The following is a 23,063-nucleotide window of genomic DNA, read 5'->3' on the forward strand; positions in this document are numbered from 1 at the left end:
GCCAAAAAAAAAAAAAAAACAAAAAAAACCAGAAAGGTTGTTCTATGTTGCTAGCCCTGGAAAGGACAAAATTCAAAATTCAAAGTGCGACTTCTACTGAATGTATGAGTGTTGCTTTCACACCATGGTAAAATTAAAAAAAGCATTAGCTGAAGCATTAATCAAGGACACTGTATACATACCTCATTTAGCAGATTAGTTACTAAAAAACTTGAATATTTGGAATATTCACTAATGTTTTTTTATTCCCGTACTGGGGATCAAACTCAGGACCTTGCACTTGCAAGGCAGGTACTGAGCTAAATCCTCAGCCCTTAAAATGGTTTCTGACCAGCTAAAATAGCTGTTACATAGCCAAGCGCTCCTAACACTAACTACACACATATGTGACTGCATGTTCCTCACATCTTCACCAAAAGTCTGTCATTTGCACTCTACTGCCAATTTGGATAAGCCTGGAATCTAACTTCATAGTTCAGTGCAACTAAAAAGAACTCAGCATGATCCTGGTGAAAATCACGAGCAGACACAACTCATCTGGTCTGTCTGTCATGCTCAGGAACAGAGATGACTGACACTTTCTTACCTCCCACAGACACAGGCTCAACATCTTTTATCTAAAATGACCAGGATCAGGAATTTCAGATTTCAGTTTTTTGGGTTTAGGAACATTTCCATAGACTCTACTAGTTGAACATTTTTAATGCAAAATCCTAAAATCTGAAGCTCTGAATGTCTTGGTGGTGCTCACACAGTTCAGATTTTGGACTCTGGATTTTCCATTTAGGGATCTATACTTGTACCATGTGACACAGTGATGCTTGGTGACCTCAGTAGAGTGCCAACTCACTAGAGTCATGCTCTGTTTAAGAACACAACAAGCTGGAGATGCCTTCTAGAAAGACTTCCATGACAAAGGCTACAGCTGCAGCCAGGGAGAAAGAATACCAATTGTGAGTGAGAAATACACGGTTAATTCCAGCACTAGCACTTACCAGCATGCAGTTTAATCTCCTCCTGGGGCTGTTTATTGGAATGTGGGTGATAACTGTTAACATTTACCTCAGAACAGCTGAAAGGGAGAGCTGGGCATGGTGGAGGATCATCACAAGTTCAAGGCCAGATTGGGCTACATAGTGAGTTCAAAAAAAGCCTGAACTATATAGTGAGACACTGTCTCGTAAAGCAAAACAAAACAAAAGGAAAGGGAGAGCATTTCATAAAATGAAACATAAGCCCAGAATGCTAATGACTGATGCTCTCATTCCATAAAGATACACTTCAGTAGCTTGAAAGATTCATCCCAGACAGTTCCCTGTACAATGCCAGAAAACCACTGTGCTGTTCTTACAAGGGTTCTCGGATTTGAAATATGCTTATAAAACAAAACAAAACAAAACAAAACAATTCAATCACAGTATCTCAAGTGGCTCTGGCCCTTGAAAATTGGGTGCCCAATCAAGTGGTGTCACATAGGGTTCCAGTACCTCATTGATGGCCAGCTGCTCCCCTCCTGGCTGTAGATATCGAGGGTTGGCCTGACAGAGTTCTTCATAGCTGAAGTCCTCCTCACTGCCATTGTCATCCACTAAGCCAGAGGACTCGGTGCCTCCATCTGAAGAAACTATGAAAAAAGAGAAGGCATGTTTTAAAAGACAGCTAAGAGGCAAGGCATGGTAGTGTATGCCTGTATCCCAGGCACTCCAAGGATGAGGCAGGAGGATCCTCAAATTTGAAGCCCACATTGGCAACATAGTGACACTCTATCTAAAAGTAAGAGGGGCAGGCCTGGGGATGTGGGCCACCATTCCTTGTCTCAATCCCTCAAAGAGGGGATTTTATATGAGACCAAATGACCTTTGATAACATGCTCCCTCCCCAGAGAAAAGAATTATTTTTATCCCTCTCAGATTAAAGAACTGTTGGGCAATTTCCCCTGACATTAATCCACAGGTAACAGCTGACGTTAAGAGGAAATGGAGTTAAATGTTACATCACATGAGAAGCGGGGACCATTTCAAAATGAACTGTTAACGGTGTAACTTTAAGTTAAAGTACAGTGAATTACCTGTGATTCAGTGGGAAATTTGTGCCCCCACTGGAATACAAAAAATATGCGCGGGAAAGAAAATGCAAAATTTAATCATTTTAAAAAATATCCTGCTTCCATCTACAAGTCAATAGTACCACCAAAATCAAAGGGCCTCAACAGTATGATCCACTGGTGAAAACACGTAGCTATTCTTTTTGCATGGAGGATTTGTCCACATACAAAAGGGCTGCAACTCTCCTTATCAGATTAGCAATGACACAGTAAAAGCTTTGTTTCCATTTACTTTTTATCTCATATTTTTTCCTTTCCCCTACCCTTCCCACTTCCTCTACCCCTTTAGACCTTTTCTTCCTATTTCACATTATCAATTATTCATCTTAATCTTTATTTACACTTTCAGTTTCTCATACCAGAGAAACTATTCAATATTTACATGTGTCTTATTTATTTCACTTAAGAGTATAACCTCAATATGCATCCACTTAGTTATAAATGTCTCTATAATTTCTCATTCTTTATAGCTGAGTAGTACTCCATTTTATTAAAAAACCCATATTTTCTTTATACAGTCTCCAGTTGATGGGCACTTGGGCTGTTTCCAAGCTTTAGCTATTACAAACTGTGCCGCTATGAACATGGGTGCACATATATCGCTGTGGTATGAGTCTTTTAATTCTTTTGGGAAGATACCCAGTAGAGGAATAGCTGGGTCAAATGGGACATCTAATCCTAGTACCTTGAGTTATCCCCACATTGATTTCTACAGTGGTTGCACCAGTCTGCACTCCTGCCAACAATGGGGAAGGGTTTTTTTCTCCCCACAATACCACCAACATTTGTTATCGGTTGATTTCTTGACAGCAACCATTCTTTCTGGGGTGAGATAGAATCTCAGTGTTGTTTTCATCTGCATCTCTTGAATGACCAGTGATGTGGAACATTTTTTTTATTTGCTACTTTTACTTGTTTGTCTGAGAAAGTAATGTTTATTTCAGTTGCCCATTTTTTAATTGGGTCTTTAAATTTGGGGGGGTCTGACTTTTTTAAGTTCTTTATATATTCTAGAAAGTAGTCCTTTGTGTGAGGAACAGGTGATAAAATTTTTCCCCACATTGTAGATTGTCTCTTAGCTCTGCTGGTGGTTTCTCTTGCAGTGCAGAAGCTTTTTAATATGATGAAATCCAAGTTGTGATTCTTTGTGCTAGTTCCTGTGCTACTGAGGTTTTGTTCATAAAGTCTTTTCCTATCTTGATGTCTTTAAGAGTGCTACCTAATTTATCTTCCAGCAAGTTTAGTTTTTCTGTTTTAATATTTAATCTTTAATCTACTTCGATTTTAGTTTAGTGCATGGTAAAAGACAGGGGTCTAGTTTCTTTGGCAGTAGAAATCCAATTTTCCGACACCATTAAAGGGGCTATCTTTCCTACAGTGTGGCTGGTTGGCTCCTTTGTCAAAGATGAGGTTGTTAAGTATGTCCACAGTTGTTTCTAAGTATGTCCACAGTTGTTTCTGCATCTTCTAATCTATTCCACTGATCCTCAGGTCTGTTTCTTTGCCAGTACCATGCTGTTTTTATCATACTGCCTTGTAGTATAGTTTTAAATTGGGATTATGATACCCCCTGTCATGTCCCTGTTGCCTAGAATTGCTTTAGCTATTGTAGATCTCTTCTGGTTCCAAATGAATTTTTGGATTGTTTTCTCTAGTTCTGTCAAACATACTATTGGGATTTCAATTGGGATTGCATTACATCTATATAGCAGTTTTGAAAGTATGGCCATTTCACTATATTGGTTCTTCCTACCCAGGAGCAAGGGATGTCTTTCCATTTTCTTATATTCTCTTCAATTGACAGAGACCTTTTAACTATGGATCATGTTGGCAGAGCACTTTCACCTGGCCATTCTGGAATTCATTTTCTTTCTTGCAACTGGCCTGCTCGCTCTATAGTGCTAACAATCTATCACTAGGTGGAGATGAGTTTGGCTTAGCCCTAATCTGCGTGTCACTATTTTCTCTAACACCATGACTACCAGGTGCGCTGGGGACATAGGCTAAACAAAGGATAGAGAGTTCCCTCCCCAAGTGGACATGGAAAGAACTCTGGTGAGAGGTAATAGAACCCCATTCTGAAGACTCAAGCTGGAAACCAGGAAGCACAGTGAGTGAGGTTCCCATGAAGTGGCCCTGGCCTTTTATAGATAAAGGATTTTTCTGCAAAGAGCTCAGGGGATGGATTCATGGAAGGGGTAGCTGTCTACTCCTCATGTTAACAGCAAACACTGGGGGCATGTGAAGCACAAGCCACATGGACAGGGGCATAGAGGCCCCTCCATCTGCGGCTTCATTATCCATGGGTTCCCTTAGCCCAAAAGTATTAATAGAAAGTTTCAGAAATAAACGATTCATTAGTTTTGAGTAACATTTATTACAGTATGGTATAATTGTTATTATTGTTGTTAGTCTCTTACTGTGCATAATTTATAAACTAAATTCTCTCATGGGTCTGTACTTAGGTTGTACCAGGGTTGGGTACTGGAAGATGAGGCTGGGAAGATTGGGCTGAGGTCACACCGCGGAGCCCACAGGGCTCTTGTAAGATTCTGAGTCAAGGGGCGACAGGCTATGAGCAGAGGTCCTCTGATGCTGCAGAAGCAAGGAGCACTGGAGTCACAGAGCGCTGGGCTGAATTCCAGCCCTGCCCGGTGGTAGGCAGGGGACTGCAACCAAGTGACTCCACCACTGAGCTTCATGTCCTAAGTTTCTGTTTTAATAATGAGGTGACAGAACATGTATGTGTTGAGCTTCTTAACATCCTCAACATAGCTGGGACTCAGCGCACCAGGGAAAGGCAGCCGGATTGGAGCCCAAGGACACTATTAAGGTACAGCTCAGGCTGGGAGCTCCAGGGGATGTAGTAAGGATTCAGAAAATCCCAAATTTCTGGGGTGGTTAACAAAGGGAGGTCAAAGGAAATGGCCAGTGTGGCAGGAAGAATGAACGGCTGGATGGAGAGAGCCATAGATAGCACTCTGTCTGCCCTCGCCTTTTTCAAAGACTTGAGTGTGTGTTTCTAACTCTGCCCTTAGTACATGCCTATACTACTATATATTTTTTTTGAGATATCATACTCGGATAGCTCCAAGATGCACTTCCCATTCCCAGCCTGTCTCAGCTGGATTGACCTTGTTCCAGGAGCTCCACAGACCCTGCCATCCCGGGGCCTCCACTGCATTCACCTGCCACAGCCCTGCCTTCTTCAATGCTTCAGCCATACAGAGCTCCAATCCTCACACTGAAAAAACGAAACATACTGACCAAGATGGCAGCAGTGAGGATGGTGACCTCTGTCACAAGCACTTGTGTGACTGTATATCACGTACATCAGCCCTAGGTTTTCCTCAACCAGCACAGAGAGGACTGTGATTAGGATGAAAACCACAGACGTGCAGTGTGTTGAAGCAGATGGTGGGAAGACAAAATGGTGACTGAGGGGCCACTTGGCCAGCTGAAGCTTCCCAGCCTGGCCCAAGCTGCTTACCCATAAGCTGCCCCATCCCTTTGGTCAGTGGCACCCAGTCCAGACAGGTCTGCATACCACCCATGTTTGTGGCCTACTTTACCTGCAGCTGGAGACCTCTTGACTTGGAAACACTGTGGGGTTAGCTGCAGTCGGCTTCTCTCTGGACCCCTCCTGTGAGCTCAGGGGGGGCCTGCTATGCACAGAAGGCTATATACCTGTGTTCCGCTGTGTACTTACCTTGAAAAACCAGTGGCCGTGTATGCACTGAGAATAATGTGACCAAGTTTGAACTCTAGTGTGGACTAAATTGGGGTCCTGGGCTCTGACCCATGGTGCAGGGCACCTTCTTACCACCAGTTCCCCTCCGTTCACAGCCCAGTTTCATTCAGAGGTCAGGGCTTGGGGCAAAAGAGACTAGGTTGCAGGGAGGCTGTGTTCAGAGGTCTGAGTACACAGCCAAGGAACAGAGAGAAGTGGCACCCGGCTTCTTTCCGGTTTACCAGGGATTGTGCATCCCTGGTAGGGACACTGAAGTCTGGTCCCCAGGTGAAGGAAGAATGATGGATGTGCAGGCAACTGGGCAGCAGAAAGCCAGCGCCACAGATGTGCATCCCCTTCCAGGACCCTGTCTCTTTCAGGGGGCTCTCCCCAACCCAGGGAGACCAGGGCTGGTGCTGCTGCAGACCTTAGTAAAGAGGCCTTAAAAAAGCCAGATGCTGCTGTCTGAGGAACATATTGGATCTCATCTAGTGTAAGTCACGTTCTCTTTCAAAGTAACTTCTCCTTTCTCTGCTGTGGTCAGAGAGCTTGCATGTGGTGAATTCAAGATGACCTAGACTACTGCTCTTTTCTGGAGTGTGTTTGGGATGCTGCAGGAGGACACCTTGGAGAAGCAAGCATGCTTCTTTTCATGTGTGAGCACATCATAGGCTACAAAGGGGACAGCACCAAACTTTCTCCAACCTTGGAGCAGCTGCTCACAACACGAGGCCTGGGGAATGAGTACGTGGGTGAACATCTGAAATATTCCAGTGCTCCTGGGTGAACAGGATGTATACAAACACCCAAAGCCACAGGAATCTTCAGGCTTCAGCCAGCAATGATCTGACACGGCCTGGTACCAATCGCAATTCTACTTATCACATTTCAGTCATGACTGTGCCAAAAAAAAAAAAAAAATAGAAGCTCAGTAAAATAAAGGTGACTGGGCCTCCCACCCAGAGCAAAGACCTTGAACAACACTTTCTACCTCAAAGAACCATTTGGCAACATCTGCCCAGCAAGAACTCCACCATCTGATCTGGCCATTCCTGTGAAAATCAGTAAAGAAAAACAAAACAAAACAAAAAACGAAAAAAAGGCTAGGCAGTAATGATCAATTTACAGGAGTCTAATGAGAAGGTGAACCCACTGAAAAAGAGTTTAACTCTACAAGGGATAGGGAAACAGAACCTCTAAGCTCCTGCCAAAACTACTCAGATGATCAAGCAGGCTCAAGAGAAAGGCTGATGACAGCCCAATATCATAGATGAACATTTACTGAGTGCTGCGGAAGCAAGGCGTTCAAGCGTGTGGCTCAGTCTCCCCACCTTGGGGAGAGGGAGCGTGGGCAGGGGTCTAGGTGGGAGATACACTGTGTGCACAGGAAAGGCTAGGTCTTCTATTGCAAGACTACTTAGGTACAATGAACTTCTCATAGACACAGTTATTGTGTTAATTAAAAATAATACTTATGTAAAAAAAAAAAAAAAACCTAGGCAAATACATGTCCCAGTCTATCTTTCTAGCTAAATGACCTTGCTTCAAGTCATTCTTTCAATTTCAGGTTTCCAACCTGTTAAATGGGAAGAAGTATACATGTTTTATGATTCAGAGGTCATTCTTGCCCTGCCTTTCACATCCCAGTGCACTTCACCAACAGCAGCCCTAACTCCACTTTCCTCCAGAAGGCGGCCCTCCTCTGCCACCTACCACCCTAGCCCAAACCATCCACCAGGACCACCCACCCAGCAAGGACTCGAAAGCAGCTTCAGCCCCAAGTCAGAACGTGTCACTCCTCTGCTCAAAACCAGCCTCCTCGGCCCTGCCCGAGTCCTAATGCCCTCCCCAGACATGTGCACTTCTGTCCCTCCACTCTACTATGGCCCTGCATGTCCTGCCGCAAGCACTAGGTATACCCACCATCCTCTGCCAAACAGTATTTCCAGGCCACCCATTTAAAACTGCAGCTCTTTCCCTCATCCCGCTATCTTTCCTGGTTCATTTTCCTACATTGCACTGTCACCATCTGATATATTCTATTCATTATCTGTCTAGAATAAAAGTTCCCTAAACCCAGCAATTGTAATGTGACTTATTTCTAATTGTACTATAGTAACTAGACAAGTACAGGGTAGTGGTGTCATAAGATTATGATGAAATTGAAGAATCCTATCGCCAAATATTTTCACTGTACAAATACTTGCATTGTGTTACATCTGCTCATAGAATTCAGAACACAACATAGTGTACAGGTTTACAGCCTAAGAGTGATGGCCTAGATGTAGAGCAGGCTATAGTCTCCAGGTTTCAGCAGGTACTAATGATACCTGCCTAGCAATGCACTTCTCAGAGCAGCCCCATCCAGTGATGTATGACTGCAGGGTATACTGACTTGCAGCAGGGCTGTGGGGTCTGAAGGACCTGGCTCCAAAGGATGGTGCTGCACAACTTTTTTTTTTTTTTTTTTTTTTTTTTTTTTTTTTTTTTAATGTGAGACCTTAATTGAGTTCCCTTCTCAGTTCTTACACCTGTTGAATGTGGAAATTAACACCCATCTTTCAGGATGGTTTGTAAATTCTCTACAGTAAATTGTTGCTGGATTGCTGTGGACTCCAATGAAATGATGGCACATGAAGCTTGGTGCTGCAAACTGAATAGAAATGCAAGATATTCTTTGATGGGGAAATTATCATGTGCTAGACACTGGCTCAAGCCTTGTTAGCTCAGCAGCTCATACGATCCTCCTGGCAATACTATATGAGGGGCACTGAAGTTGGGCACCCAGTCTGCAGGCAGGGAAACGGGTCTGCCCACGGCCTCTAACACTTACCCAGTGGGTGGTCCTGGCTCCTCCTACTGTGCTTCTGTTATTAGTAAAAAGACAGTAACTCCTGAGCAGACATTAGACACAGGTTAGTGCCAGAACTTCAGCACTTGCACACCACCCTGCAGAGTAGCAATAATTACTGATTTCATCTTTGGTCCTCTGTTGAGCTTTGTTTCCTATCCCTGTTCTCTATTCTAATAGGGCCTGTCAGTAACCTGATGCAGTTTCTGTTTTAATGCTTTCCCTTTCATGACCGTAAGTGTATTCTTAAGTTCAAGTTCTTCCTAAACTAATGAGTCCTTGTGTTCCTGACACACAAACACATATACATATTTTTGTTAGTTTGTTTTTTGAGACAGGGTATTGCTACATAGTTCAGACTGGTCCCAAACTCGCAGTGATCCTCCTGCCTCAGCCTCCCCAATGCTGGGATTACAGCTGTGTGCCACCATGCCCGGTTTGTCCTACAATTTAAATGTGCTTTAGAGAGTTTAATTTTTCAATATGTATTTAGATGAGAAGGATTTTAGGTATTTTATTCTGATGCAGTATCTGTGCCTAACAAAGTTTCCTATTTCTTCCTTTTCTAGGTTGGTGGTTTAAACGGTACTAGGGATTGAACCCAGAGCTTTGCACTGAACTTCATCATAATGCTTTTTATTTTTCATTTTTGAGATAGGTCTTCTAAGTTTCCCACACTGGCTTTGAATTTGCAATCCTGTCTCAGCCTCCCAAGTACAAGTACTACAATTACAGGTATGCACAACCACCTCTCCCAGTGAGAAGCCATTTTAAAAATGATTTTGTAAATGTGGCCAACTAGGCCGCTCCATAATGAACCTTTCAAACCCTAAATTCCCAGGTCTCATTAACATGAGTGTACCCAGAGTGTTCTCTTGCACAGCTCTTCGTAAACCTCCAGCCACGTCAGGGAAGATGTGACCCGTATCTTCCAAAGCTCCACTATCCGGTGTGAGCACATGCTGAGGCCTGTCCTTCCTGCAGAGTATTGCCAAGTCTGAGTGTGTCATGTACTCCCTCCTGCCTGGTAACCATGGCCAGCCGTGACTCCTGCAGGTGCTGTCCCTGTTGTGCTGAGCACTGTGCTCCTTCTAGGAACCATGGGCCCTGCTCTACTTTGTCTTTCCCAGGGCAGCATCCTGAGGGTTAGCTTGTAAATGTCTCTGTCCCTTACAAATCTGTTTCTCTGCTAGAAGAAGGACCAATAAATAGTCCAGGCTGCAGCTTCCCCGTGAGGAGAATCTGCAGGTCATATTTCCAGCCCTGGCCAGATATGGGCTCAAGATCACATACAGAGCACACTGTGGTATCCACATGGGATGTGCCCTTCTTTGGGTCATGGGACTGGTACAAGTACAATAGAGAAGATATGAAGACCCTCCCATAGCCTACAACAAACAGCTGCTATACTCCTCAGGAAAACAACATTCTTCTGTCTGTATGTTTGTGGAAACTGTCACAGCAGCTGACAACTGATTTTAAACGTGAATTCTGACACAGGAAATATCAAACAGCACCAACAATGGAGCACTGCATTTTCTAACAAATTCCTATTTGCATAAATTAACAACAGGCCTATGGCCTGGTAATCCCTCCCACCCTCCCAGGACAAACAACAGGTCTCTTTCCCATTTGGCTTAGTTTTGCACATTTTGAGACATAGCTTTTAAAAGCACTGGCTTGATCCAAGTGCGGTGGTACACACCTATAATCCTAGCACTCTGAGGGGCTAATGCAGGAGGATGGATCACAAGTTAGAGCCCAGCCTGAGCCTTTTAGTGACTTGGCAAGACCCTGTGTCAGAATAAAAAAAGTATGGGGAGGTCGCTCAGTGGGACATTCTATCTCTAGCATACGTACAAGCACATATTCTTGCATGTAACACCCACCACCACCACCACCTTGGATGGAGTCTCAAGGCTGTCGGGAGAAGAAGGCTTTGCTTTCTCAGTGAGGAAAATGCCCAGCCTTGGGCTGTCTATGTAGGGTGTCTGAGGGGCAATGACAGAGTGGATGGGTTATTAAATCAATGGAAAGTGAGCAGCAACCCAAGAGTGCTCAGCTTCACAACCAGGGCCGGGCTGAATCAGCCAGCTGTGAACTGCATCCAAGAAGGGAGGCCAGGTCCTCCCTCACACTGGCTAATGACAGCACCCTTTCCCAGCCAACAGCCACTCTGCGGAGTTTCCCCTCCCTGAGTTCAGGGGAAATTCCCATGCTTAGAATAATCTGTTATAACACATATCTCAGAAAACCTCCTGCGGATGACTCTGACTTCCTCAGGGCGGAAGCCCTGCTGGTTTCCCATCTCAAAAGCAGAAACAACCGCAGAGGAGGGCAGCTGTGCTCAGAGTACCAAGTGCTGTAGAAGGCTGCTGCTCTAGGGACTGGGACCGTGGGCCAAACCCCTCACCCACTGAGATGCACAGAGGGACGGTGCCACATTGTCCACTCCTCCTCGGGGCTCCTAGACACCCAGGGCTATGGCTCCCAATCACACAGGAAATGTTCAGAAAAATAAAGACTCTATCCTCCTCAGGGCCTGAACTAGGGTTGGAGTGGGGGATTTGCTGATAATTTGTTTTCAGCAGATTTCCCCAAACAAGTTGGACACCTGGCAAAACGTGGGACCCAGTGGACTTGTGCTTAAGCTTACCTGACACAAGGTGCGCCTCCTTTCCTGTTGGAAGTATACTTTTGTTGCCTGCTCATACAGCAAGCTACAAAGTCAGGGCAAAGGACTCTGACTACTCGGGAGAGCTCTGCTTTAGGCATTTGGCATCACCAAATGGACCCTGTTCAGAAAGAAGGGAAAAAGCTTTCTCTCTGTCCCTGGGACAAGCTTCCCTCCTAAAACAGTAAACTGAATTTCGAATCCTTCTTTAAAAAAGGCAGTGGTCACATCTCAGTGATGGAGTCCGTGGGCTTTCAGCTCTCCTCCCTATCGCTGACCCCCTGCAGTAACAATCTCCATCTTCTAAGTTCTAAAATAACTGTCACATGTGCACTCTAGTTAGCAAAGTCAGCTGTCCATGAGTCTGGCTCTGCGTATCAGTAGCCTCCCCGTCCATGCACGCTGCCTCAAAGCATGACATCTTCTTCAGACTCTAGAGTGTAAAACACTCCTGTCACAAATCACCATGTCAAATCTACACTTAGGCCATTTTTCATGAATAGCACTTCTGAATTTTTTGAACATACTGAACAACAATAAAATAAAAAAGGCCCCTAAAAATGGACATGCTAGCTTTCACTGATAACCTTCTATAAGGTCTAAGAGCTTTTTTTTTTTTTTCCTTTCTTGTGTGCATTGCTGGGGATTGAACCCAGGGCTCTCACACTGAACTACATCCCAAGTCCTTTTTTTCATCTTGAGATAGGGACTAAGTTGCTAAATTGGCCAGGCTGGGCTCAAACTTGCAATTCTTCTGCCTCTGCCTTCCGGAGTGCTAAGATTACAAGTATGTACCACCCCATCTAGCTTTAAGAATCCTTTAAAAATAAAGTCTTCCAATATACATAGTTTTACCTGGCATTCAACTTGGGGCCATGCTGTCTATGGCTGTGCAGAGATGAGAGCAGTATTTTCTATCAGAAGCTTAACTTATTCCAAACCCCTGAAAATTGATTTTTTTTCCTACAAATGATTTAAGATGTTTTTAATTTAAGCAAATAAACCGTCAGTGAATAATTTCCCCCTTTCAATTTAAAATCAATGCTTATTCTAGAATGTCTTATGTTGGGGATCCCTTAAAAAAACAGCCTGACTGTGCACACCTGTAAAATGAGACTTGAGGATTCTGCAGGGGGAAGAGATTTGGATAGGAGCTCTGGGCAGCCCAGTTTAGAGCTGGGACTTCCTGATGCTGAGCCCCCAGTGTTACCTCTGGCTTGTATATGGGGCGGTTTTCACTCTTCAGCTGGCTGCTGTTCCACCCTGGGCTTCTAGCTGCAACAGTAGCTTCTCCCACCCATCTATTCTCACTGACACCCGAGGACTGTGCTATGCCTTCATTTTTGCTAGCAGGCAGCGCCTCACTGCTCCTCCCAACTCCCAGTAAGTGCCTCATGGCCAGTTGGCTGACTGGATGAGTACGCAGGAGCCAGCCAGGTCCACTGGATCCACCAGTAAGCCCCTCACTGTGCACAACAGATCTCTTCTGAGCTGCACAAGCATCCTAGATTACCATTTGCTCATCCAGGAAGAAACTGGCTTCCTGTCATTTTACCTCACAGGGGCCAGACTACATACTTGGGACTCTCAGCATGGGAGGGGAGATGGCTATTAGCTCCTCACAGCCAGGTCACCCCAAGGAGGTTCAGCTCACCCACAGGGATGATGGCGCTGTGGTATAGAAGTAGGGGTCACTGAGCTCTTCAGTGTGAGGTGCCCCAAGGATAAGCCTCTGATAGAGGTGGAGGTGGGCTGCAGGTATTTGCTTTTTTGAGCCAGGGTCTTACTATGTAGTTCAGGCTGGCCTTGAACTTGAGGTGATCTTGCTTCAGCTGTGCAAGTGCTGGGATGGTAGGAGTGTGCCACCATGCCCAGTGGGCTGTGAGTCTTTGGCAATGTGGAGGGTGCATCCCTCTCAGAACTGCACTTGTGCCAGGCCCCTCCTTGGCCTCAGGGCTGAGAATGGGAGAGAGGAAGGATAATGACCATTCCTCAGGAGAGAGGAATGCAGCAGGACGGTGAGGGACAGCATCCCCGTCGTCCGTCCTGGGCAACTCACTCCCTCTGCTGGGCCATACCAGGAGTGAGTACCCTGTCAGACTGTGGCACTACTGAGCCATCACTCAAGTGACAGCGTGGCTGCTGTAAAGCCAAGCCTATTCCTCAATACAGAAACCGGGGGAGCGGGCAACTGGTTTCCTGTATGTGAGTTTCGGCTACTGCAGCGGAACACAAACCACTCTTGTTCTGACAATCGGCCAGAGATATAAAGGCCATAACCACATCGCCGTCTCATCTCAGCAGCTCAGAAACCAATCAAAGCAAGGAAGAAAGCACAACACAAACAGGATTGCGCTGACAAGGCCCCCGGCTGTCTGCCAGCTGTCACCCACGATTCCCATTCATCCCGTCCAGTCACTGCCCTCCATCTCAGGCAAAAGCAGGGACAAGATCTGTTGCTCAAAGTTTCCCACTGTGTCCATGTACAAGCAGCAAGGCAAATTTTTCCTGTGAAGTGTTTTTTTCTCTTTTAAGAATATATGACTTGCTAACATGAGTGTGTGACATTCCTTTCACAGTTAAATAGAAGGTAGTCTCATGACAATACTCACAAAAGTATTAAAAAGTAAAGATGAGGTAAGTCACAATGAAATAACCAGATACTAGGTAGTACCAGTTTTGAAAAGAGTGAACAGCACTTTTGAACAATCATTTTACAGTCTTCAACTCTAGTTCTCTTAAATTAGCTAGGAACACTTTATATATTCCAACAATAAACTCTTGAATAAAATATAAGCAAAAACCAGACCTTACTACTTTTAATCCAAGCCAGGATGGCAACCTACGACTATAATCCCAGCACTCTAGGAGGCTGAAGCAGAAGGATCACAGGTCCAAGCCCACTTATTGAAATTGTCTCAAAAAAAAAAAACCAAAGTAAGTAAATAAAAAGAGCTGATATAGCTCTCTGAGAAGGCACTGGACTTATCCCAAATACCTGCCTCCCACACATACACCAAGTCCATACTTGATCTTCCCTATGTTCTCTTTCACACTATTGTGCCATGAGCAGAATCAACTCTTTTGTGGGCTATGTCCACAGCTTTCCTGAGCACCCTTTTCTGGGAGGAATGAGCTTTTCCTGATATACTGACACCTGATCGGAAAAGGACAAGGAAGGAGAGTCGAGTCAGCGATGCTAGCCGAAGAAGACCCAGCATTTGGCTTACATACCCATGTGCAGGCTTTCCAGACTCCAGAATTTAGCTATCTCCCCTCGAGCGACCATCCTTGTGCCTGAAAATAGCAACGTTCAAAGCTCAGCAGCCCCCAAGGAACCTGGCCCCAGTGCCACACCGAGGGCAGCCAGGCTGGCTGCTCGGGAACTGCAGAAATCGCTTATTCACTGCCTCAGCGCTCTGTGCATCCCAGCCAGAGTCTGCCCAGAAGCTGACAGTGAGCCCTGTGTGACGAGGCGAGTGGGACTCCTAGGAGGAAACTCTACACAGCAAAGCCTGCACCCCACACGCAACACGCTCACGCCTGGCGGGGCAGGGAGGAGGATCCAGTATGCACACTCAGTGGATGTGCGCTGGCTACTCTAACAACAGCCTTAGAAGCTGAGTTGGACTCTCCAAGAGCTTTTCCAAAGGCTTCATGAGAGAAAAGCACAGGGGTCGCTTAGTTCAAAAACGCAGTTGAGATTTCACAGTGTGGTATGACAAAAATTTGAGTTATGATTCACATTATGCTAACTGTAAATTTATGAGCTCTCTTTCAATGAGGGCTTTTTGTTTAAAAGATATACATGTAAATAAATGTGTGTGTACTCATGCTATGGAAAGTAATTTGCAGAAATGTTGCTATATACAATATATTTGTTGTAAGAGGAAGTCCTCTTTGGTTTATATTACAGGTTTGTATTTTCTCTAGCTTTCTGATTTCCTAAATACCCTACAGTAAGCATGCCTTTCATACTGTGACACTACCATTTACAAAGTGCTTTCTTCTGTTTCTTTACCACAGAAAGTCACTGCCTTTTAAACTTTCTGGATGAGATGATGTTTGCAAAGCCGTGGTCACACGGTCACGCTTTCCCTGTGAGGAGCTTGTGTGCAGAATGTGCTGCACCACACCACACCTAACAGCTCTACCACTCCCAAAGGAGGAAAGTCTGCCCTAGGAGGCTGGCTTGGCTTCCTCATCTGCACAGTGGGAGCTCCCGATCACCCACAGTTCTCAGCCATCCATCCGAGAATGCGCCACCAAGCGTTTAGAACAGCACTGGCACTTCTGGTGCACAAGTACATGCTAGCTGTTGTGCTGCTGCACTGCTCGGGACTATGGTCCCCAGGAACGTACCATCTCCCACGGAAATCATAGCAGCAGGGTGTGTGTGGAGTGGCTCTAGGGCTACAGCCCTTGCCTGCCACATTCCAGGTCCTGGGTTGGTGCTATGGCTTGTGTTTAGATGTCCCCCACAAAGCCTCATGAATTTTCAGAGGAGGCTGAATCTAGAGGGTATGAGTGACTCATGGTAGGGCTAGGTCTGAGGGCACTAGGATTAAGGGTGTGAGTCCTAACTGTCCTAAACAGTTTTAATAAGATATAAGGGGCAGAAAGACACTGTTAAGGTCCCTTGTTGCTTTTTGTCTTCCACCACCATGAACTGTTGCCCCTCTGCCATGTGCCACTCTGCCTTGGAGCCAGCTGATTACAGACTGAAACCTCTACAAGCTGCAAGCTAACTTTGGGTGTCAGGTATTTTGTCTAAGCAACAAGGGAAAAGTAACTAACACAGGTGGGTTCTCAGTACAGTAAATAACAAGATCAATAAATTCAAGTAGAATCTTAGCACCAACTCAGAACTGAAACTTGCAGGATTAGTTATAATGCTCACATTGACTGCAATACTTTGTTGCAAGCTTTTCTAACCTCCAAATATGTGCATCTATTTCTACTGAAATGTTGCACCCTATTCTTGAATCCATCTAAGCAAAATTTCCCAGGGAACTCAGTAATGGTGCAGGCTCGTAATTCCAGCACTCAGGAGGCTGAGGCAGGAGGACAGCCATGAGTTCAGTGCCAGCTTGGAATACATAGTGAATTTGAGGCCAGTGTGAGCTATACAGGGAGAACCTCTGTCAAAAAAACAAATAACAACAACAAAAACTCTGATACTCTTTGGCTCTCACAATGATAACCTCTACCACGTTATAAAGACCTTACCAAGCAGATGCTGGCACCTTGACACTGGACTTCCTAGCCTACAGGCTGGTTTTCTTTCCTTTTTTGAGACAGGGTCTCACTATGTAATTCAGGCTGGCCTTGAACTTGTGGAAGTCTTCCTGACTCAGTCTCCAGATTTCTTAACACACACACACACACACACACAGAATAACAGTGAAACACAGGCTGGGCCTGTTGGCACACACCTATAATCTCAGCACTCTGGGAGGCTGAGTCAGGAGGATTCCACATCTGTAGCTACTCAGCCAGGCTATGATGTAAAAGTTCACCAACTTTGCCTCATGGAACACTAGTACAAAGAATGTTCTATGGCCAAGTCTGAAAAACTGCTGTGTACAGTGTCTACTTCTTAGACATCCACAGGGGACATCAGTAATTTCAGGCCTAATAAGTCCAGATGGCGCATGATCTTATTTGACACAGAACTTCCCAATCTCATTTGACCACAGAGCTTTTTTTTTTTTTTTCTTTAAACTACAATATTTACTATTATCCCAAGAAAGTGTCCTGCAGCCTGGCCTGGCGAAGAAGCCAGCCAGATTAAAGACTCTGGACCCAGCTCCACAGACTCTGAATTCACCTCCCCAGGACCTCCACTCATCCTGATGCACAGGCAGAGGAGCCCGGTCATGCTAGGTGACTTTGGCTGTGCATGCTCCTGAGCAACACACTCAGGGAGCCTGCTGAGGCACGGTGGCCTGCTCCACAGTGTGTGGGGTAAGATGCTGAGTGTGGAGAGGCAAGACAGCAACAAGCAAGAGTTATGTTAATGGGCAGCCAGTCTAATTAAGCCCGTGCTCCAGTGGAAAGCAAGGAAAATCTAGCACTTTCCGGAAAATTGCTAGTTTTCACAAAGAAAAATTGCATGTGTCCTCTGTCCTGGCTGCTGTCGTTCTGCACAGGGGGCAGACACAGGGCAGCTACCCTTTCCCAAGTAATTCTAACCCCAGACATGGGTCAGGCACCATCAGGAGCTCGGAAATGTAGGTCCTTAGACCAGAGGCATCTACTGTATGAACTGATTTTACCATACAGTCACTATAAAGGAGGAAAAAGGAAAATAAACAGAAACTGCATTTAAGTGAGGCATCTTCTCAAAGGATGCTTACCCAGCAGCCCTTCTAAAATATTTTTGGAAGAAGCCACTGCTAAAGTAGAAACAGAAGGTTTGATGTTTAGATTTTCAAACAATGGTCAGTGATTAGAACCCACACTTACAAAAACAGTAAGAATACCACAATAAAAATGCTAAGTACAGTGGTAAGTCCTAACCCCTCTGTCAAATTCACCCATTCCTTGGAGGAGACACCTGGAGAGTCCTAGACCCAGGTGTCTAGGACTATGAAGTACTATATACTTTATACCATAAAGTACTTTAAAGTCCAGCACTGACTACCAGCATCACAGAAAGAACTCACCAGAGGCATTACACCCATGGCAGGAAGCAGAGTGGCCCAGACCCATATATATTTACGTACAAGATTCCCAAGATTGGCTAGGTGGTTGCTAAGGTTCCTTCTAGCTCTGAATTCCTGGTATCTAGTTATGGTACATATTTGCTTTTACTTTGTGGTACTGGGGATTGAAACCAAGGGTCTTTGTACTGAGCTACATCCCTAGCTTATTAAAAAAATGTTTTTAATCTTTAGACAGGGTCTTACTAAATTGTTAAATTGCCCAGGCTAGGATTGAACTTGAAATTCTCCCTCAGCTTCCCAGAGCACTAGGGTTACAGGCATAGGTCTCCACACTGGGCTCAGTGCATGCAATATTTTCTTATATTGACCACCTTCTGATTACATGCAGAAAGATAAATACTTAGCAACTGGATACTTACCTCTGGATAAATATTTAGCAACCAGTTCCATCAAGGCTCAGAGATCTAAAAATACCCTAGGGATGTCACATCCCTACTGGGATCACATATGGCCTGTGCAGTGGAGGCCTGAAGGACGGAGTAGTGCTACTGACTTTACAAAATGAGCTAAAGTGTGGGTGCCGGTTCAGCTGAGAAGCAAGGGGTGCCCCACCGCTGGTTGCCACTGGCTGGGATGCAGCACAGTCTAATTCCTACATGGTCAACAAGGCCCATAACCAAGATAAACATACCAGACCTTCAGACCCTGGCCACCTCCCACAGCCAGCAAGGGACTATGGTTTCCAAACTGTGAGGGAGATTTGGTGACAGGAAATACTTTTTTATACCTGCTATCAGTCATTCTGACCAATGTTCCCTCTCGCATTAACACATTAACATAAATTACTGAATACCCAGGTGACCCAATTCTGAATGAATTAAAGGCAGGCATTATTATTAATCTTCAGGTCACAGGGATGGAGGTTTTCAAAGAAATTTAAAGGACAATTGACATCACGGGGTATGGTGGTAAATGGCCTGCAGAGGCATTAGCAACTTGGAGGCCAGCCTGGGCAACTTAGCAAGACCCTCCCTTAAAATCAAAAGGGCTTGGGATGTAGTTTGGTAGAATGCTTGCCTATCATGTATGAGGCCCTGGGTTTAATCTTCAGAAGTAAAAAAAAAAAAAAAAAAAAACCCCACAAACGACAAGTACTATTCTATAGAACATAACACCGGTGGGGAATGCAGCTCAGTGCTGAAGCCCATGTTTATTAGCATGCTTGAGGTCCTGGCTCAGTTCCCAGCACCAAAAGAACACAGTGCACAGCATTTGTGAGCACACAGCCTCCATAGCAAACTGGGTCTAGGACTCACTCTGGCTCTTCACCACAGGAGGCCAGGCCAATCACAACATGTGGGAAATGTAGCCAGAGTTCCAAGAATGAGCATGACAACTGCCAGCGCTCACTTGCAGACAGTGATGAGGGCAGTGCCTATCTCCGTGCCTTCAAAGCCAGACCATATGCCTAAGACCTGTATGCCTAAGACCATTCATGGGAAACCTGTGCTCAGCAGCTTAATTCCCACTGTATCCCTTTCCATAGCCTGCATTCTCCAAGAACTGCTCCAAACGTGCCACACAGGCACTGACTAGAACCTGGACGAGGGCAGAGGCAAGTATAAACTGCCCTCTAAAACACTCTCCACTCAAAGGCCACTGCTTCCTGTCCTCTGGGAGCACAAGCGCACCTTTCATCTTCTGAGGCCTCGTAGACCTTGCATATGTCCCTGCCTCTTTACCAGTCTAGAGTTAAGACACTCTGTCTGATCTGGTTTGCATGCCAGTGCCACATTCTACAACCTCAGTCATGCTCAGCTGAGATAGGTACATTGCTAAATACTTTCAGGCCTCAATTTCCTGTCTGCAAGATAAGGCCAGCAACAGGTGCAAAGCACTGGCCTGGGTGGTCATCTGACAGGTGACTAGACTCCACTGTCCTCCCTCTGATGGTTAATATTCTTTTTTCTCATTTAAAAAAACCCATGTTCTGCTGTGCATGATGGTGCATACCTAATTCCAGCGCTCAGTAAACTGAGGCAGGAGGATGGACACAAGTTTGAGGCCAGCCTAGGCTACATAGTGAGTTCAAGCCTTGACTACACAGCAAGACCTTGTCTCAAAAACAAGAACAACAACAAAAACCCAAACAAACAAAAAATACACCCATTACCATTTTTTGGGTAATTATCTCATAATAGTTTTAAGAATTTTTATTTTAAACTCTAGCATAAATCCAACTGTAGAATAAATTCAAATTTTAGAACAGAGAACATTTTCACCTAGAGGATGAAATTTCATCAGTTTGCTAGAAAAATGTAAAATACAGTACTTTCATCGTGTTTTTCTGAGTCAGGAGCGAGAACACTATGTTTCCTCCTATAAACCTTGACTGCAGGCATCAATAAGGAATGAAATACCAGCTGAGAGAACTGCTACTGGCATTAATGTAATCTCCAAGAATGGCAGGCAATATGGCTTCAGGCAGCTACGTCCCTGTCAGTAATCTCTGTTCCTGTAGTCAAAGCCTTCATAATTTCTAAATTCCACAGGCTCTGTGGAATCCATGCTATCTTACGTGGATCACAACAGGGTGATTTTACTGTGCTCTGTCTGAGCAGTCAGGAAAACTCTCTTACTGCAAACACTGGCCCACAGATAATAAACTGATTCACTGTTTTATAAAGAAAGAGCAACACCTGAAATCCCTTGGTATTAGAATTTAAAGTGGGGTGGGAAAGGAGGAAGGAACCAGGCAAAGCATGTGAGTTCACATCTAACAATCAAAGCCCTGGCCCACCAACATTTCAACCAGCTTTCCCAGGAGCTGATTTTATAATGTGATCTGAATAAAATGCAGAAGCAAGAAGGCAATCCAAATAACAAGAGAAAAGGCTTTAGAGCATGCTTAAAATCAGTGCAAAGAAGTTGAGCATGGTGGTGCAGGGGGCTGAGGCGGGAGGATCGCCACCAAGTGGAGGCTCCCTGGGCTACACAGTGAGTCCAGCGCCAACCTGGACTATATTGTGAGACCCTGTCCCAAACAAACAATCACAAAGGTATCACAGGCACATATGTGTGTGTGTCAAGTATGCTCCCACACTCCCACCCACACTTACACCTCAAACACCCTCTCCCTCTCAAATGTATAAAAGTGCCTGTGTTAATTCTTACTAAATGGTTTAGTAGAAATAGTAATGTTACAACTGGCCATGGAGACATAATCCTCACACTTAGGAGATTGACACAGGAGGATCTGGAGTTTGAGGCCAGCCCAAGCAACACAGCAAGACTCTTTCCCAAAAGCAACAAAACAAAGAAGTAGTAATGTTACATATATATCAGAAGGTTCCATTCCTTGATTTAGAATTATGATGTAATGCCTCAACATTTGTATTAAGGAGCTTTCAGATACTGGAAGGCTAAAACAATTTTTAATTTGGTAACCTAACAAATCATTTTAAATTAATCCTTATCACTTACAGAATATTTTTAAAATTACAAAGCCATTGACTCAGATTAAGCAAAGTAGATGAAATACTTCAATCCTACAGTCTTGACCCTTCTCACACCTTCACACTATTAGCCCTGCCCGATCTGAACCCAAGCTTTCATCAAGATCACCATTCTCCTTCAGGCCTCTGAAGCCCAGGGCTGTTTTTCACTCTGGACCCTGCCCTTCTGCAGACGGAATCTTGCTGTGAGACAGACTGTCTCCTGCTCAGGTTCACAAGCATCCTCCCGCCTCAGCCACCAGAGGAACTGGGACCACAGGACGCACTACCTGGCTGTCACATGCACCGTCAACTACTGCACCCTCCCTTTAGGACTCCACTTACCAGTCTGGCTGTTGTCTTCTATCTTCTTTGTGAAATGACTTTTCTTCACTGGTCCTCAAATTTTGATACACATAGCAGTGCCGCAGATCCTACTCCCACCTGTGACTCCCAAATCCTTACAGCCATGGGGTCTCCTTTTCTCTCACCAAAGCCTTAGGGTAGGGTGCCTACATGCTCTCCTGTGCTTCCTACCATCCAGGTCCCAGAGTCAGTGAGGATTCCTCCCTCACTGAGAACATCCTGGCAGCGCACTAGGATTCCAGGCTCTTCCATTTCCTCTGGAAGGTGTTATTTTCCTGGTAGAAGGCTCTGTGGCCACTCCTTTAAGCAATGGACTCCTCCCCTCCTCCCACAATTAATGATCTCTAAAACACAAACCTGCTATCCTCACCCTACAGAAAACCCTTCAGCGTTTCCTGGTTGCCCCAGGCTCCTTCTAGACAGATCTCCACTCTAGACAGCTTCTGGGCCCCTCCACCTCATCAGCACTGGCCCAACTCTCACTACCCTGCAGGAACCATCCTGATACCTGAAAGTCCTAAACCAAAGAACCACATCCACCCATGTGTTCATGCCATAAGCACTTTAACTCAGATGAACCACTATTTAAACTATTCATCTTCATGGTACAGGACCCGGGCTCCTGCATGGCCATCTAGTTGGAATTCTGTATTTTTTGCTTGCACTCTCTTATCCATGTCTATAATGCATCAGTTAAGATTTCCAGGTCTGCGTTTTTTGTTTTTTGTTTTTTTTTTGAGATATGCTTTCCCTATGTAGCCCAAACTGGCCTTGAATTTACTGCAGTTCTGCTCAGCCTTCCAAGTGCTCAGACCATAGAAGTGTGCCACCGTGCCCAGCTTCTAGGTTTGGCTTTTAAGGTAAAGCAACAAAGCCAGGCAATTTGAGAACTAGATTCCTTGACTTTGCTACTTTTCCAAACTGCCAATTCTTATCCATCCTGATTTTGTTACTTATCACATACATTCAAAACATGGAGATTTGATATAAGTAAGTATATATTACATGATTGTTGCAATCAAATTAATTAATCTCTCACCACCCATCTTGTGCCTTATCACCACAGAACCTGTTTTTATTTTTATTTTTTTTTCTCATTGAGTTTATTGGTACATTTTAGGTATACAGTACAGTTACATTCATCATTGGGATCTTGTATCTTTACAACAGGTCTTT

The 23,063-nt window shown here is 44.8% G+C and overlaps 1 protein-coding gene across 6 annotated transcripts in view; it reads right to left on the reverse strand.

Annotated features, from left to right (window-relative positions):
* Spata13 (spermatogenesis associated 13) overlaps positions 1–23,063 on the reverse strand; it is a 71,306-nt gene that overhangs the window by 17,949 nt on the left and 30,294 nt on the right. For 5 of the 6 annotated variants that reach the window (XM_010607464.3, XM_019205043.2, XM_033760030.1 and 2 more), the window contains one exon: positions 1,488–1,624. In XM_010607464.3, the coding sequence (XP_010605766.1) occupies positions 1,488–1,624 (137 nt within the window). Of the gene's footprint in view, positions 1–1,487; positions 1,625–14,593; positions 14,758–23,063 lie in introns of those variants that run through there. The other variant, XM_019205046.2, reaches the window with a different exon arrangement.

Source organism: Fukomys damarensis, unplaced genomic scaffold (assembly GCF_012274545.1).
Source record: "Fukomys damarensis isolate Sample0158 unplaced genomic scaffold, DMR_v1.0_HiC HiC_scaffold_38, whole genome shotgun sequence".
In the NCBI taxonomy this organism is placed as follows: Eukaryota; Metazoa; Chordata; class Mammalia; order Rodentia; family Bathyergidae; genus Fukomys; species Fukomys damarensis.